The sequence below is a fragment of the Phoxinus phoxinus genome (assembly GCF_949152265.1).
Source record: "Phoxinus phoxinus genome assembly, chromosome: 3".
In the NCBI taxonomy this organism is placed as follows: Eukaryota; Metazoa; Chordata; class Actinopteri; order Cypriniformes; family Leuciscidae; genus Phoxinus; species Phoxinus phoxinus.
Window position 1 is genome coordinate 17,732,126 of NC_136878.1, and position 14,994 is coordinate 17,747,119.

The 14,994-nt window shown below is 37.0% G+C and overlaps 1 protein-coding gene across 1 annotated transcript in view; it reads left to right on the forward strand.

Annotated features, from left to right (window-relative positions):
* Positions 1 to 14,994, forward strand: part of f11r.1 (F11 receptor, tandem duplicate 1) — a 34,058-nt gene that overhangs the window by 10,735 nt on the left and 8,329 nt on the right. The window contains exons 2-11 of the mRNA XM_079605591.1: positions 1,663 to 1,725; positions 2,015 to 2,131; positions 2,250 to 2,390; positions 3,058 to 3,260; positions 3,753 to 3,855; positions 6,850 to 7,060; positions 7,624 to 7,643; positions 11,031 to 11,117; positions 14,470 to 14,532; positions 14,793 to 14,909. Coding sequence (XP_079461717.1) covers positions 1,663 to 1,725; positions 2,015 to 2,131; positions 2,250 to 2,390; positions 3,058 to 3,260; positions 3,753 to 3,855; positions 6,850 to 7,060; positions 7,624 to 7,643; positions 11,031 to 11,117; positions 14,470 to 14,532; positions 14,793 to 14,909 — 1,125 coding nt within the window. The remainder of the gene's footprint in view (positions 1 to 1,662; positions 1,726 to 2,014; positions 2,132 to 2,249; positions 2,391 to 3,057; positions 3,261 to 3,752; positions 3,856 to 6,849; positions 7,061 to 7,623; positions 7,644 to 11,030; positions 11,118 to 14,469; positions 14,533 to 14,792; positions 14,910 to 14,994) is intronic.

Consider the following 14,994-nt stretch of genomic DNA (forward strand, 5'->3'; position numbering starts at 1 on the left):
CTTGCATATAGGTCAGTACGAGCCAGTCATCAAGACAGCTGAGAATGTGGACGCTGTGTTTCCCTTATAGGAACAAGCCGCCTCCACGACTTTCGTGAAGACACGAGGTGACAGGGACAGCCCGAAGGGGAGAACTTTTTACTGATATGCTCGTCACTCAAACAGAAAGTGCAGGAACTTGTCTGTATCGAGGGAGAATCGAAATATGAGACTTTAGGTCGATCACTGCAAACCAATCTTGGGTTAAATGCATCCAAAAATGCATCTCTTCGTCAACATTTTAAACAGGAGCTTGTGAAGGGCCCATTCCTCGTCCAGCACTGAACTTGGGGTGACGTGGGGCGAACTGAATTGCATAGCCAAGTCTGATTGTCCGAATGAGCCAGCAAGACGGCCTTTGAAGCGATAGCCAGGCCTCCAGAGATCGTGCAAGCGGGATACGAGGAACCACAGAGGTACCCGCAGCTGGGCAGCGAGGTGGAGCACAGGGGCCCGGACTGTGGATTGAGTGTGCGGTGCAACATTTACCTCTACGGTTGGGCAGAGGGTGCGCGAGAAGACATTGCGTCGTCGAACTGCACACCGCTGCCTGCTGGCGTCAGGAGAGCATGGTGAGAGTGGCAAGGTATAGCGCCACACCCTGCCATTCGCACCCTCTTGGGACCCAGAGATAGAAGAAACTGCTCTTTCTTATTTGAGAGTTTTGAGCCAGCGGCAGAACAAAAATAAAACTAAACAAAGGATTCTCCGCCCGATCCTCCTCTGGGGGTAGGAGAGGTGCGGTCTGCATCTCCCAAAGAGCTGTTCCCTCCATCACTGGGTCACCCGTCTCATTGCCGCTTGGCCTGACGCTTGGAGGGGACGGGCTGAGGCGCTTTCCTGCTGCCGGAGGCTTCTGCTGTGGCTGTGTGGGAGCGGAGGTGGAAGCCCCAGGGGGGCGCCCTCCGCGATGAGCAGGCAGGGGAGCTGCAGCCGGATGTATGGTGGAAACAGCAGCCTGGGCAGGATGTGCTTAATCGCCTCCGTCTGCTTCTGTGCAGCCGAGAACTGTTGGGCGAAGTTCTCGACCGCATCACCGAAGAGGATCAGGGAGTTGAGAGATTGATATTTATCTGTCTCCCTCAAATCTGCCAGGTTCAGCCATTCCTAGACCACAAGTATGGACATCATCTGGCTAAGACACATTGGATTAACACTTGCCACTTGTTCTTGTGTATTTAGACTGTAAAGGCTAAAAAGGGGAATTTCTGTTTAGGACAACAAAATGTTAATCGACCAACCTAAATAGGGTGAGCCTTACCTCTGTTTAATGTAATGTTACTCTAGCTAAGTGTACGTGGGAAAACATGGCATGACCAAAGCTACTATCAGAGAAAGTAAATATTGATATTGGTCGGCTTAGTAGTGGTTATGTCCTCTGACTATAGATAGTATTACTTTAATTCAAGTGTATACAGATTTATGGGGACTAAACAAAATTATTTTAGAGAGAGCTAGCATGAGAGCGGCACTGTAAACAGTATAGTCAATTACCTCTGTTCAGTGACCAAAACTGGCGAATTTGTGATAGTAGGATCCGTGTAAAACGGCCGGCGCGAGACTGTAGAATGTAATTAAAGATTGAATAAATCTCTTAACTTCTTAATCTCTTTCTGTCTGCAGGCCTACATGCCGCATTTACGGTTTCTGTTTTTTATCCCTCAATAAAAGTGAAGGAGAATGAGGGTAAGTTTCATTTAGCCTTTTCTGTTTGTTTGTCTTTCAAATATAATTGTGTCTGTGTGTCATAAGCAGTCAGATATTACTAATGGAGAAGTTTTGATGTGGTGCCTGCCTGCATAGGTTTCGCACTGAAGAATAGTAATTTGTGTGGTGTTTGTTACAAATGTAACAATTTGTTTGAGAGCTGGCTGGCTAGCCTAAGGAAAGGTCTGCCTGTTTTGGGTGATGCTTATTTAAGAATTGATGAAAAACATGCACATTTATGTATCAAGTATTCAACCTTTTTTTTCAGGAGCTGATTTGAAATGTGTCTACGCCGCTGACTTTGGAGCAACACCCAGAGTAGAATGGAAGTTCAAGGATCTCAAGGGTTCTCAGTCATACATTTACTTTGATAACAAGCCAACTGGTATGGATAAAAAAGTTTACTGTTGTCATCCAGAGTCATCATTGTGACCTTCAGTTGCATTTCCTTATTGTGTGTAAAATGACGATTTGAGGAAAGATGTGCATCTTTTTTCTTTCAGCTCAGTATGCAAGCCGTATCACTGTGTATACTGGAGGACTGAGATTTGAAAAGGTGACGCGAGCAGACACTGGAGACTATGACTGTGAGGTATCTGGAAATGGTGGATATGGAGAGAAGACAGTCAAACTCACTGTCCTTGGTAAATCTTATTGTGTTGTTTACATAATCATTACTACCTGATAGATGTCACTAATGTATATGTCATGAAATATCATAACCCTAAGCTATAAACAGCAACAGCGAGTGGCCCAGCCTACTTTTAGCCAATCACAAAGTTTGTGGGTCGGCCGGAGCGGCCGGATCGCATTAGGGTTTTCTGTCATGTTAGCTAAGTTAATAACTAATGATCGTTGCGACGGAAGTGAATAAATCAAAACTAACTTTAGCTGGACAATAACTTTATTCTAGAGCTGCTGTAAAGCCAAAACAATCGATGTCACTTTAATTTCCTAATATCACTGTAAAGCTGCTTTGAAACAATCTATATTGTTAAAAGCGCTATATAAATGAAGGTGACTTGACTTAACGTGGGTGGTCTAATTCAGTGGCTATCACCAAAACTGCTGAAATTGCTTTTAACCTGCAGTTTTAAACGGATAGTAGTTCACACAAAAAAGTGAACTACTGTCATTATTGACTTATTTTTACATATTACCTTTATTTGGTTCCAAGTTTATATAATTTATTTTTCTGTGGAACACAAAAGAATATATTTTGAAAAGTGATGCATACAATGAATGTCAGTGGGGTCCAGTGTTGTTTACTTTTAACACAATATATAGCTTTGATTAAATATTGTTCTACAGTGCCTCCTTCCAAGCCCGTATCTAGAATTCCTTCATCAGTCACAACAGGCAGTAACGCCCTTCTGACCTGCTTTGACAATGATGGCTCTCCTCCACCCACCTATAAGTGGTACAAAGACAGCACTCCCCTCCCTGATGATCCCAGCAAGTTCCCCTCTTTTAAAAACCTCACCTACAAGATGAATGCTTTCAATGGTAACCTGGTGAGTGTTGATCTACAATATTGGAAAATACAAAATATCATATATAATGAGTGTGTATGTGTCCACCTTTTTTTTAACGCAGAAGTAAGCAATTTTCTTTGAATTAAACTTCTGGTTCATTAGCCGCTATGGGGAAATAACGAGAAGAATAACAAAGTGCAGTAAATGGTAAAACTGTTGCGCTACCAAACAGCGTGTTTATAACTAAGCCACTACATTAAAATAATAGGGTAAGAAACACCAATTTCCAATATCAAGCATTTTGCAATATTTAGCTGTTTTTTGTACAGCTAAAAATAGCTGGAAGTGGATTACACATGAATCCAGACACATTAAATTTACAAATGGCTTACTTGAAAAATAAGGTGGATATAGTCACATCAAACTTTTTGGTCAAAACATTCAGTACTATACTGTATATTGCTAAAAAATGTATGTAATTTTTCAATTTTCCAGGTATATTATTCTTGTAAAATTGTTTTGTTTGATCAGGAGTTCCCGAGTGTGTCTAAGCTGGATATCGGTTCATATTTCTGTGAGGCCACTAATGGAGAAGGTGCCCCTCAGCGTGGTGATGCAGTGCAGATGGATGTCCGTAAGTAATAGAGATGGGTTGATCATTAACCGTTTGTTCATTTTGAATGAATCATTTATACGATTTGGAAAAACAAGTTGTCTCAGAGAGCAATTCGTTCATCTTGGGGTGGATTTCAAACGGTGTTTAGGCACTTAGGGAAGGGGACGCCGTTTGTAGGGGTGTTCCGAACGAAAGTGAACCGCTGAAACTCTTCACAAAGGGCCCTTCTACAAGTCCGTTAGGGAAGGGTACATGCGATAGTTACTTCAAGGAAGAAATTTTATCGTTTATGGTCATGTGACCAAGTTTCATAGGTAAGAAATTTGTTTAATAGTAGATCCGTTAGGTAAATGTGACTACATGCAGGGTCCAAAGAAGTTGAGCAGTGAGGGAAAACACTCTCTCTCACACACACATACACTCTAAAAAATGCTGGGTTGTTTCAACCCAATTTTGGGTAAAATATGGACAAACCCAGCCGTTGGGTTAAATTTTCACATTATATTAACCCAACGTTTGGGTTTGTCCATATTTTACCCAAAATTGGGTTGAAACAACCCAGCATTTTTTAGAGTGTAGACATAATTTGTATATTGTGCAAACTGTATATTCCATCCCCTTACACTAAGGCCCCGTTTACACGATGGGAAAACGCAGATATTTCTCTGCGTTTTGGCCTGTCATTTACACGAAAACACCGTTTTTATCCCAGAAAACGATCATTTCTAAAAAGTGGAGATTTCTGAAAACGCCGGTTATATGTTGTCGTGTCAACTGGGAGAAACGGGGTTTTAGGTTCTCTCTTGTCGATTCTGAGGATTCTGATTGGCTTGCATGGCTTTATCCTTCTCCCTACACTGCCGCCCATAGGTTTAGCATAGTTATAAAGGCGCTCAACGGCGTATTTATGCGGGTTGTGTGCACGATGTTATTATTGAAAACGGAGGGGGAGAAATATTCGTTTCTCTAAATACCCAGCTATGTGTAAATGTGGCCTAACTATATCCCTAACCCTTCACATCAGAAAACTTTCTGCATTTTTACATTTTCACAAAACCACATAGTATGATGTATAGCTAATCTGTTTTCCTCATAGGGATCAGAAAATGTCCCCACCAGGACAAAGATTTCTGATCTTTCCATCTTTGTGGGGACATTTTGTCCTCATAATATAGGGTTTACCAGGATCACAAACACACACACACACATTGTCACGGGTTGAAGTAGGGTTGAAGGAGGACTCAAGGATGCAGAGAAATATGAGCTTTATTAAACTAAGTAAAGTAAAACAGAAACTACCCCGTGGGGGAAAACACTATAGACTAGACTTGGTAGGACACATACGACAGGACTCATCAGACAGGCAGGGTAACAACAACATGCGACGATGTGCGATAACGATCTGGCAAAGGACAGCAAACACAAGGGGAATAAATGGGACAGCAAACAAGGCAGGTAACGAGGGAGGACAGGTGAGGAAACTGAACCAATAATAAGATAACAAGATGGGCGGGGTCAGACATTAGATAGAGCACATGGCAGCATAACGAGACAAGCCATGTGCTCACATCAAACATGAAAATCACACACAAGCACATGACCAACAAGACATGAACATGCAACTAAAGAGACACTAGCTGTGTAAGTTGCAACACAAGACAGAAAACACAAGACACATAAAGGGAGCAGAGAACAAGAGGAACAGGAGAGCACACTCAGACAAGGGACAGGTGAACACACTCAGGTAAACGAGAATCCAAACAAGGGAGCAGAGAACATGAGGAACAGGTGACAATACTCAGACAAACGAGGACACAACTAGACAAGGGGGTGTGGTACAGGGAAACAAGGAGGCAGGGACAGAGGAGCACATGGCCAACACAAACAAAGACAAAACCACATGTTTAAGCACAACACAAACATAGATGCATGAAACAAAGACAAAGCTGCCAGCGCAGAACCCTGACACACATAGCACATATTTTAAATCACTCTTAGAAGAAAAGGTTCTTTTAAGGTTCTATAGGCGCTTCGTATTTGGAACCCCTAAAAGGTTCTATACAGAACCCAAGAAAGGGTTCTTTCTTGTCATTATAGAACCTTTTTAGCATAAAAGGTTCTTTGGAGTTGAGTAAAGAACCCTATGGTTCTATATAGAACCCCAATGAACCCTTTTTTTCTAAGAGTGTAGAACCTTTTAGGGGTTCCAAATACGAAGCGCCTAGAGCCTTTTAAGGTTCTATATAGAACCTTTTCTTCTAAGATACTTTATCATAAATATTTATTTGTAACGATTATTTTAGCAATATTAAGAAATTCTTATTGTAAGAACAGCTAATTGGCCGCTATAGGTCTCAGGTTCTAAACACTTACAATAGGCTTACCGTAGTCAATGAGGGTTAGACAAAAACACTTTTTGAAAGAAGAATTGATGATTTAGTGACTTAATATTTCCATTGTGTTCATTTTGAAAAACAACAAAAAAGGCACATCACACAGAATTTCTAGGGTGTCCGAGGGCATGCTCCCCCGAGAAGATTATAATTTTTTTTTTTTAAACAGCACCAAAACATTAAATTCTGTCTATGTAACAAACATTAATCTAAGTGTGTGCTACAGACCACAAATAGCATTTTCTTGAGCAAACTACCGGTAACTAACAAGCCCCTTAAATTAACCAATTGACTCTTTTTACATTTCTGGAGTTCTCAGAAGCGGAAGTTGTAGGATAAACCTCTATGATGGCAAATATAATTTTTATATTTCCATTTGCTCCAGTAGCAAAAGAAAATAAACATTATAGCATTTCCATGACTTTAAGTAAGAGAGAAAAATTATCCACTGTTATTTAATATTCTATGTAGAATATTGTGTTTCTGATGTTTAGTTTTTAGTTAGTCATCATCACTGTTTGGACTGTGTACAACTCTTTACAAACTTGTCAATAAACTAAGCTTTTTAATGTCTCCCTAGCATTGTTCATTTTTGTCTAACTTTGTTTTTGTAATATAGTTGATGTAGACAACATCCAAGTGTCAGCAGAGAGGGACACCTTGAGCACGGAGACACACATTGTGCCAAGCAAGAGCACCATGAACCACATTCTGGAAAAGATGTATGGCACATTCACGTTGCAAGAGGTGAAACTAAAACTAGAGATACAAAAACTGGAATTAGAAATAACCAAGTTAAAACTAGAGCTGCAAAAACATAGACATGAATTGTAGATTCCATTCAACATGACTGCTCTAAGACCAAGAATTTATTTCATGTAGTGATTTTTTCATATTTTTTTCATTTCATTAATAAAATGTAATTTCAATATACTACTTTTTTCTATGTTTAATATATTCAACCACATTTTGTAACCACATTCAAACTAGCCATTGTTTAAATTTTCTGTCAATCAGACAATATTTTCTACAATAATTTGTCAAACATAACGTCCAGATCCATTTTCACCTCCTGCCTCTGATCTCCAAAGCAGTTGGTCTTCCCAGGTCTGAGAGTGCAAGTCTCAAGATCTTTACCTTTAGTAAATGTAGAATCTAGAAGTCCAAATTACAGTCATATTGTTTATATTTCCAACCTTGCCGTTATACTTTGTTTGCTTGAATCCGACTTTGTCTCCCAATTATGGCTCGTAGTGCATTTTAAAATCCAGTGATGTTGAAAAAATCTTGTTTTAAAAATGTTAAAAAAAATAAACTGATAGGCCTATGGATAAAAATACTGTTGTTATGAACTCTGTTGTCTTCCAGTTTATCACTGTAACTTTTTCCCCAGCATTGAAATTATTGTGTTTGGTATGTAAACAACATGTTCTATGAAGCAGAGATTCATATTCCATGTGAGTATTTATATTTTAAATGTGATATGGGGGGGATGTAATTGCATCGTGCCTTTTTCTCAATATGAAGGCTATATCGCATAATGAAGGACTGAGGTTTGAAAAGGTGCCGCAAGCAAAATTATGGCGGAGAGGTGTCTGTCAATGGTGAATATGATGAGAAGACCATGAAACTCAGTAGTTGGTAAATTCTAATCATAATTTTTTTCACTTCCAGTGTTACGAACTGCTCTGAGACACAAAGGTTGAGGATCCAAATACAGTTTATTTGAGTAATCCAAGATCGCAATCAAGCACAGGAAGTCAGTCCAAACAAACAAACAGGCAGGGGTCAAAAGCAAAAAGGAATCCAAGAAACAATGAAACCAGGGAGAATGCTCAGAAATGCAGTATAAACACTAAACAAGACATTGCCGGGAATAACAGAAAGAACCAGGCTTATATATGGTGAGCAAACAAGAAGATGAGACAGAGGTGAAAACAATGAATGCTGATGAGTCCAGGCAGAGAATTGTGGGAGATGTAGTTTATTATGAGCGAATGACAATAGTCTGTTGTGGAGTGCCCTCTGGTGGCTCTCAAGGGCACTCCAGCTGGTGACCGTTACATCCAGCTACTTTTTGGTGGTCACAAACACTCATTACCAGAAATATTGATGCCTCTTAAGAAATATTGCTTGTGATGTTCCTCATTTGGAAGTCGCTTTTGGAAAAACAAATCTGCTAAATGAAGAAATGTGACTCCAATTGCTTTTGTAATATATCATTTTGTATTGTTAACTTATTTTTTTAAAGATGCAAAGAGGATTTTTCATATATAGTACAGTATCTAAGAACCTCGCCTACAAAATCAATATTTTTACTGTTTATACCCGCTGTGGACACGTTCTCTCAATCTCTTTATTATTAGTCATAAATGAGTTTACAGTTTACTGTGGGTACCGTCAGTTTTAGTTACCTTTAACATTTAAATCAAATTGCTGAGCCCCCATATAGTGCCAAGGTACACAATATTGATTATTTTAAATAGAAACACTGATTTATTTTACTCTGTTATCTTGTTGAACCAGCACAAATATTTGTTACATTATTTTAAATACTAAATATCCAGCTACATTGGTCATGCTTTATTATTAGCCATAATGTTCAGTATTAACTTTCTTTTTAGAGTGGACATCTTGCCCTCACTATTTCAGCCTCAGGATTCCATGTTTTGCTGCTTGACCAACTGTTTTGCTTTAATATCCATCATTAGGCTATTTCCTTATACAGTGTATTCTGTCTGTCATAAAATGAGAGAGGTTTCTGTGAGAGAGGTTTAGTTAACATGAAGAGAAGAACATGCGCTAATGGAGCTCCCTCCTCCCCTGGCCTACAGTAAGACAGTAAAAAAAAAATATTACAAAATAATCCATTAAAGGTTATTGTTAGATAAAATTGGATATCAGAACGAAGTCAATGAAGACACACACACACACACAATAGCACATGTCTTATGAGCGTGTGACTAAACAGGGTGTACAAGAATTTTTTAGACAGAAAAGGAGATGCAGACATATTTATAACAGTTATGTTCTAGTCTTTTCTAATTAAAAAGACTAGTTTTACTTCTCTCCCTTTCTGCTCGGTCCAAAAACATCATCTACTGAAACTAAGCTGCAACACCAGCTTGTTCTAAATTCTGATTATCAGAAAATCAAAACAGTGACTCATCCAGTCACTTGATGTGATGAGGAGGAAATAAGACATACACTTTTATTCTTAAACACCTGAAAGAGAGTATGTTATTATTTTTCATGGCATGTAACTAACAAATAAGCTGTGGGGGATTTCCTCCTATAACACATGATGATGGACTGCATGAAGTGGGACTTATTGTTCTTTCAGTATGAGCTGATGTTTTGACTCTGAAAAAATGGACCTCAGAGTGGCATTAAAAGAATTACATGCTCCCTTTGCCATATGAGCCCATCCTTTTTTTTAAATCAGAGAAAAGAGGCAGAAGATTTGGAGTGAAGAGTGTCATTTAATTTAAAGACAATCTACAATATATGTAGTATGGGCCTCCATATAGCCTAGGAGTAGGTCTTTTTGTCCACATTTGTATATACAATTATACAAAAGGGCACATCAGTGATTAATAATAAAAAAATATGTATATTAATTTGTATAAGATGTTGACAAAATTGCTGAAATTAATGTTCAAAATGTACTCAGATATTTTAAAGCAAACATGTAGTCTCTGTTTTTAAGAGAGAAAAGGCCCAATACTATTTTGATACTATCTCAGACACATCTGCTGGTAACCAGTCGTCAAAAGGGTGATTCAGTAGCTATACTTATCTCTGCCCACCTACAGGAAATACTAAAATATTATCATACTGTAGTTAGGTGTTTTTTGTCAAGGAGAAGTGCAGCTGGTGTCATGCTCCACATTACAATGTTAAGCATTTACATCTTTACAGAGTTGTTAATGCTAGAAGTAAAAAGAAAAGGAAAGGAAAATACAAACAATCACATTAAACATAGCAACCGATTTTCTTTCATGTTCCAGTACCTGTCAATCTTCCAGAGCCCCCCCCCCCCCCCCTGGATTCACAAGTTTTCCTCAGGAGATGTGAAAAAAGGGGTCAAAACAAGAAACATATTTTGCTCCTTTTAAATAATCATAATCTCACTTTTCACTCCTGATATATTGTGTGTGTTCTTTGTGAGTTCCAGCTAAACACTGATGCAGGGACAAGATCAACAATCTTCCACATACTTTCACATTTGCATAGGTCTACTGCAATATGCCATAACTCCACATTGCTCACCACACACATTTGTTTAAATGAATGAAACCTTTGAAATGCAAAACTACACATCCTTTCTATATCAAATTGTTGGTTTAACAATTTGTGTTACATGTTGAATATTAAATTATTTTAAATGATTATTATTATTACATTTTTATTAAATAATAGGAATATCCAAAGTTCCCAGACTTTGTTGTTATTTGAACTTATGGTTCTCCACTCTCCTGACAAGTTTGTGAAGATATTATTATGCGAGTTCCTTGCTGAGTTATGTAGGCCTATATAGAATTCATAATAAGGATGTGTTTATTCTGAGAAGTAGTTTGTCTTCCTTGAACCTGCGTTTACTTTCATTACGTCATTCAGTGGGAGTGCCACAGTGTCTCGTATCTAACCAATCACAGCGCGGCACAGGTAACACGGTATCACTCGAAAGGGCGTTTAGTTTCACCCTTCTGCTTATCTTGACTTGGCTTTCCGTGGGCCTAGGAAATACACAACTCTCTAAAAGTTCTAGTATCATATTAGAAAAGCAGGCATTTTAAGAAAAGCGGAATATTTTGGAAGACTTCTTTCGTTTCAGAGCGGATATGTTGGCCTTCGTCTTTGTGTGCCTCTCTATCTCAGTCTCAGGTAACGTTAGGCGTCCATGTTTTCAGTGTTTGAATCATGTTTAGTCTAAGTTACATTAGGCTACTTTTTTATTATTACGTCGTGTCATTGACTGCTGTGATTTATTCAGTAGGCCTATACACTTTTAATATGTTTTAATTAGCTGCTATCTGTTATTTTGCTAAACGTTTCGTAAATGTTTTCTTCTATTAAAATGTAATTACTATGTGCGTATAGTGGAGTTTAGCGTTTAAATCATAGGCCTAGGCTAGTTTATTTAGTACAGGTCTGCAAGAACAGAAAACATCACAGTAGTCTACCTGTCACTCAAATATGACCTTATTTAATAAATTCTGTTACGAATCGTTATTTTGAATCGGCTCTTAGAACCGTTCGAAATACGTTTGGATAAAGCAGCAACTCAGCCTAACGTTACATAGTAAAACTAGGCTTATCTGCTTTCATACGATCCCTAATTATTGTAACTTACGTTTTGTGTTTCGAACAGTAACAGCAGCTTAAAATTAAATCTAGTTGTATTGCTGTTTAAACGTGAAAGAAGGCGTTTCATGGTTCTGCGGTATCACCTGGAGAACCTGTATTTCCACCTCGCCCATCCCCCATCCGAAACCCTAGCTCAACAACTAGGAATACGTGACAGCTGAAATGCAATCCAGGAAGCGTGCCCAGATAAAAAACAATTAACGACAATGTAGTTGTAGTAGATTAATATAGTAAAAGTGTGATGTCTTATTGAGTGTTATTAGTAGGCTACTTCGTCAGTGACACACACACACACACACACACACACACACACACACACACAAACAAACGTCCTGTTGTTGAGCAGACGAGGAAACTCACGAATTTAGAGTATTTGAGTATCATGTTTGCTTATACACGTTACCTTCACAGGGGAAAACATGCTAGAACAGAAAATAGTCTGGAAACCGAATAAAAGAATTATCAGAAAAACATAATGTGAAAAAAAGCAGTTGTAACTGACATACCATCATTTTCTGGCTTTCATTTATTATAATTTCTGTTAGAAAAACTTGTTCTGTTTTTTGTTTTGGCTGAAACCTCACACTTTAACTCTCTTGTTTGACCCATTTCGATTTTTGAGTTGTCGGAAATAATAGGCCTACCTGTTTTTTTATTTGACATTTTATATGTAAATTTTCAACACTGTGATGTGTTTTGACACATAATTGTGTTTGTGATGTTCATTGGGGCAATTTGACCTACATATTTTAATGCTGAAAGGCAACTGTACAGACCCAAAAAATAATAACATTTCATGGTTATTTGTTATTTTAGTTTTTTACTACCCTATGAAGTAGGAAGCTAAAAAGGAGCTTTCCTTTTTATCAATACGGAAAAAACATTTTGTCAGCCACAGACTGTTAAAATTAGATGTTATATCCTTTTTCAAGCTAGCCTATATGATACTATTGTTATTTTTCTTGAATTTTTTTGACTTTTTCCTATTTAGGGTCATAAACATGCATGCAAAGTTTCTACATGCTGATGTGTAGTGAAATGTGTTTACGTAATTTTCTATACGATTTCGATGTTCATGCTTCAATTTGACCCATATTATAGACTGCTATTCAAAAGCAACTGTACAAATACAAAATAACATTTATTTTTTTTATGTCAGAGCTCTTTAACTCTAGTCCTGAAGTGCCAGTGTCTTGCTGAGTTTAACTTTTTAAACAAAACTGTTTAATCTGTTAACTGTCAGTCCCACTTTTTGAGCATAGACATGAAAATTACTTTTCCAACTTAAATTGTTATAAATCTTGAATACTTCGGTGCAGTTTGTCATCTTTTTGAAGGAGAAACATCACAGATTATTGTAGAAGTAAAAACAGTTATAGAAATAAAGTTATAGAAGTTTTAAGTTTATAAAAATGTAAAATATGTATTTTTGTAGGCCTATTTTATATAAAATACAAAAAAATATATTTTAGATAAAATATATATATTACAAAGCATGTTTAACTCTAAATATATTTAAAAAAAAATCTAAACCAAACATGAAACATTGTAGTTCTGTGCCAAATTTTAGGTTGATATCTAAAAAAACTAACTTTTCCACTAGATGATATCCAGGCTCCACTGGTGACCATACAATGACTCTATTTTCATATATGATTTGAGTGATCTGAAACATACATTTCCATAATTTTAAAAATATTTATTAAGTAGACATCCTATTCAGAAGTAGTTTGGTTCTAATTCAATCTCTAAAATTGAATTAGGCCTAATGATTGAATTCAATCTCTAAAATACACATAAAACATGCGTAAAGAACCAGAGCATGTGTTATAGTTTGGCACCGTATCACAAATTAAGGATCTATCGCTATTTATCTTGCTCTGTCATTAGATAAAGAACCAGAGCGTGTGTTATAGTTTGGCAATTTATCACAAATTGAAATAAAAGATATTTATCTATTGTTGCTCTGTCATTTATTTAGAAAAACAGTCACAGAATATGAAAACTAGAGTCTGAAAGCATTCAAATAATATAGCCTATATAGTTAATATTATATATAATATAATAATATATAGAGTTAGTATATATAGTTTGTCAAGATTACTTTAGATTTAGGCTAAGATATTATTGTTATAAATGTGTCGCAAACGAGAGGCAGTCTTAAAAATAGTGGTTAAAAACATTTTTATAAATCATAAATTAATATATTTATTCTTTGAAAAGTATTGATGTTTTTTTTTTTTTTAGCTGATTTTATGTTTGTTTATCCATAGTGTTTTTTTTTTTTTTTAAGGAATTGTTTTGAATCCAAATATGGTCAATATGACCCACCCCAACAAGGCCGTACCCAGAAATTTAACAGTGCATGAGGGTTAAAATGAACTGATTACATTGATTTAATTAAAAATGAAAATTACATTGATATGTTTGCTAGTGTCACAAACAATGATGTTCGTAGCATCATATGTGTTAGCTTTGTTGTAATAGACCTGTCATTTTCTTGGTGACCCAACATCCTTTGTTTGTCAAAATTTAGTCATTTTAAAGAGTAAATGTTCAAAACACAAATGTCTTTCTTCAACCTTTACCTCTTTGCATAGTTTCAGGAATTACATATTTATCTTTTCTGAGCCTGTCCAAATGAACAGGGTTCCATTTTGTTTGATTCTTTGTTTCCTGATGTTTCTGTTGAGTAAAAAATAAATACTTAGCCTAAACAAAATAATTGTCTGGATTATATGAAGACTTCTTTATGAGAAGTTGAACACCATTCCACTCTGGGACTGGGTACGACAGTTAATGCAATTTATAATGTACTTAGTTTATTTTTTATTGATTAAGGATTGAATCCGTCTCTTTCTGTCTGCAGGCCTACATGCCGCATTTACGGTTACTGTTCCTAATCCCTCGGTAAAAGTGAAGGAGAATGAGGGTAAGTTTCATTTAGCCTTTTCTGTTTGTTTGACTTTCAATTATAATTGTTTATGTGTGTCATGAGCAGTCAGATATTACTAATGAAGAAATTTTGGTGTGGTGCCTGCCTGCATAGGTAAGAATAGATTAAGAATAGTAATTTATGTGGTGTTTGTTAACAATTTATTGGAGAGCATGCATCTCTCTACTGGCCGGCCTAAGGACATGTCTGCCCGTTATTAATCAAAGTACTTTTTTTCTTTTTTTCTTTTTCTTCAGGAGCTGATTTGAAATGTGAATACACCGCTGACTTTGGAGCAACACCCAGAGTAGAATGGAAGTTCAAGGATCTCAAGGGTTCTCAGTCATTAATTTACTTTGATAACAAGCCAACTGGTATGGATAAAACGTTTACTGTTGTCATCATTGTAACCTTGCAGTTGCATTTCCTTATTGTGTGTAAAATTACGATTTGAGGAAA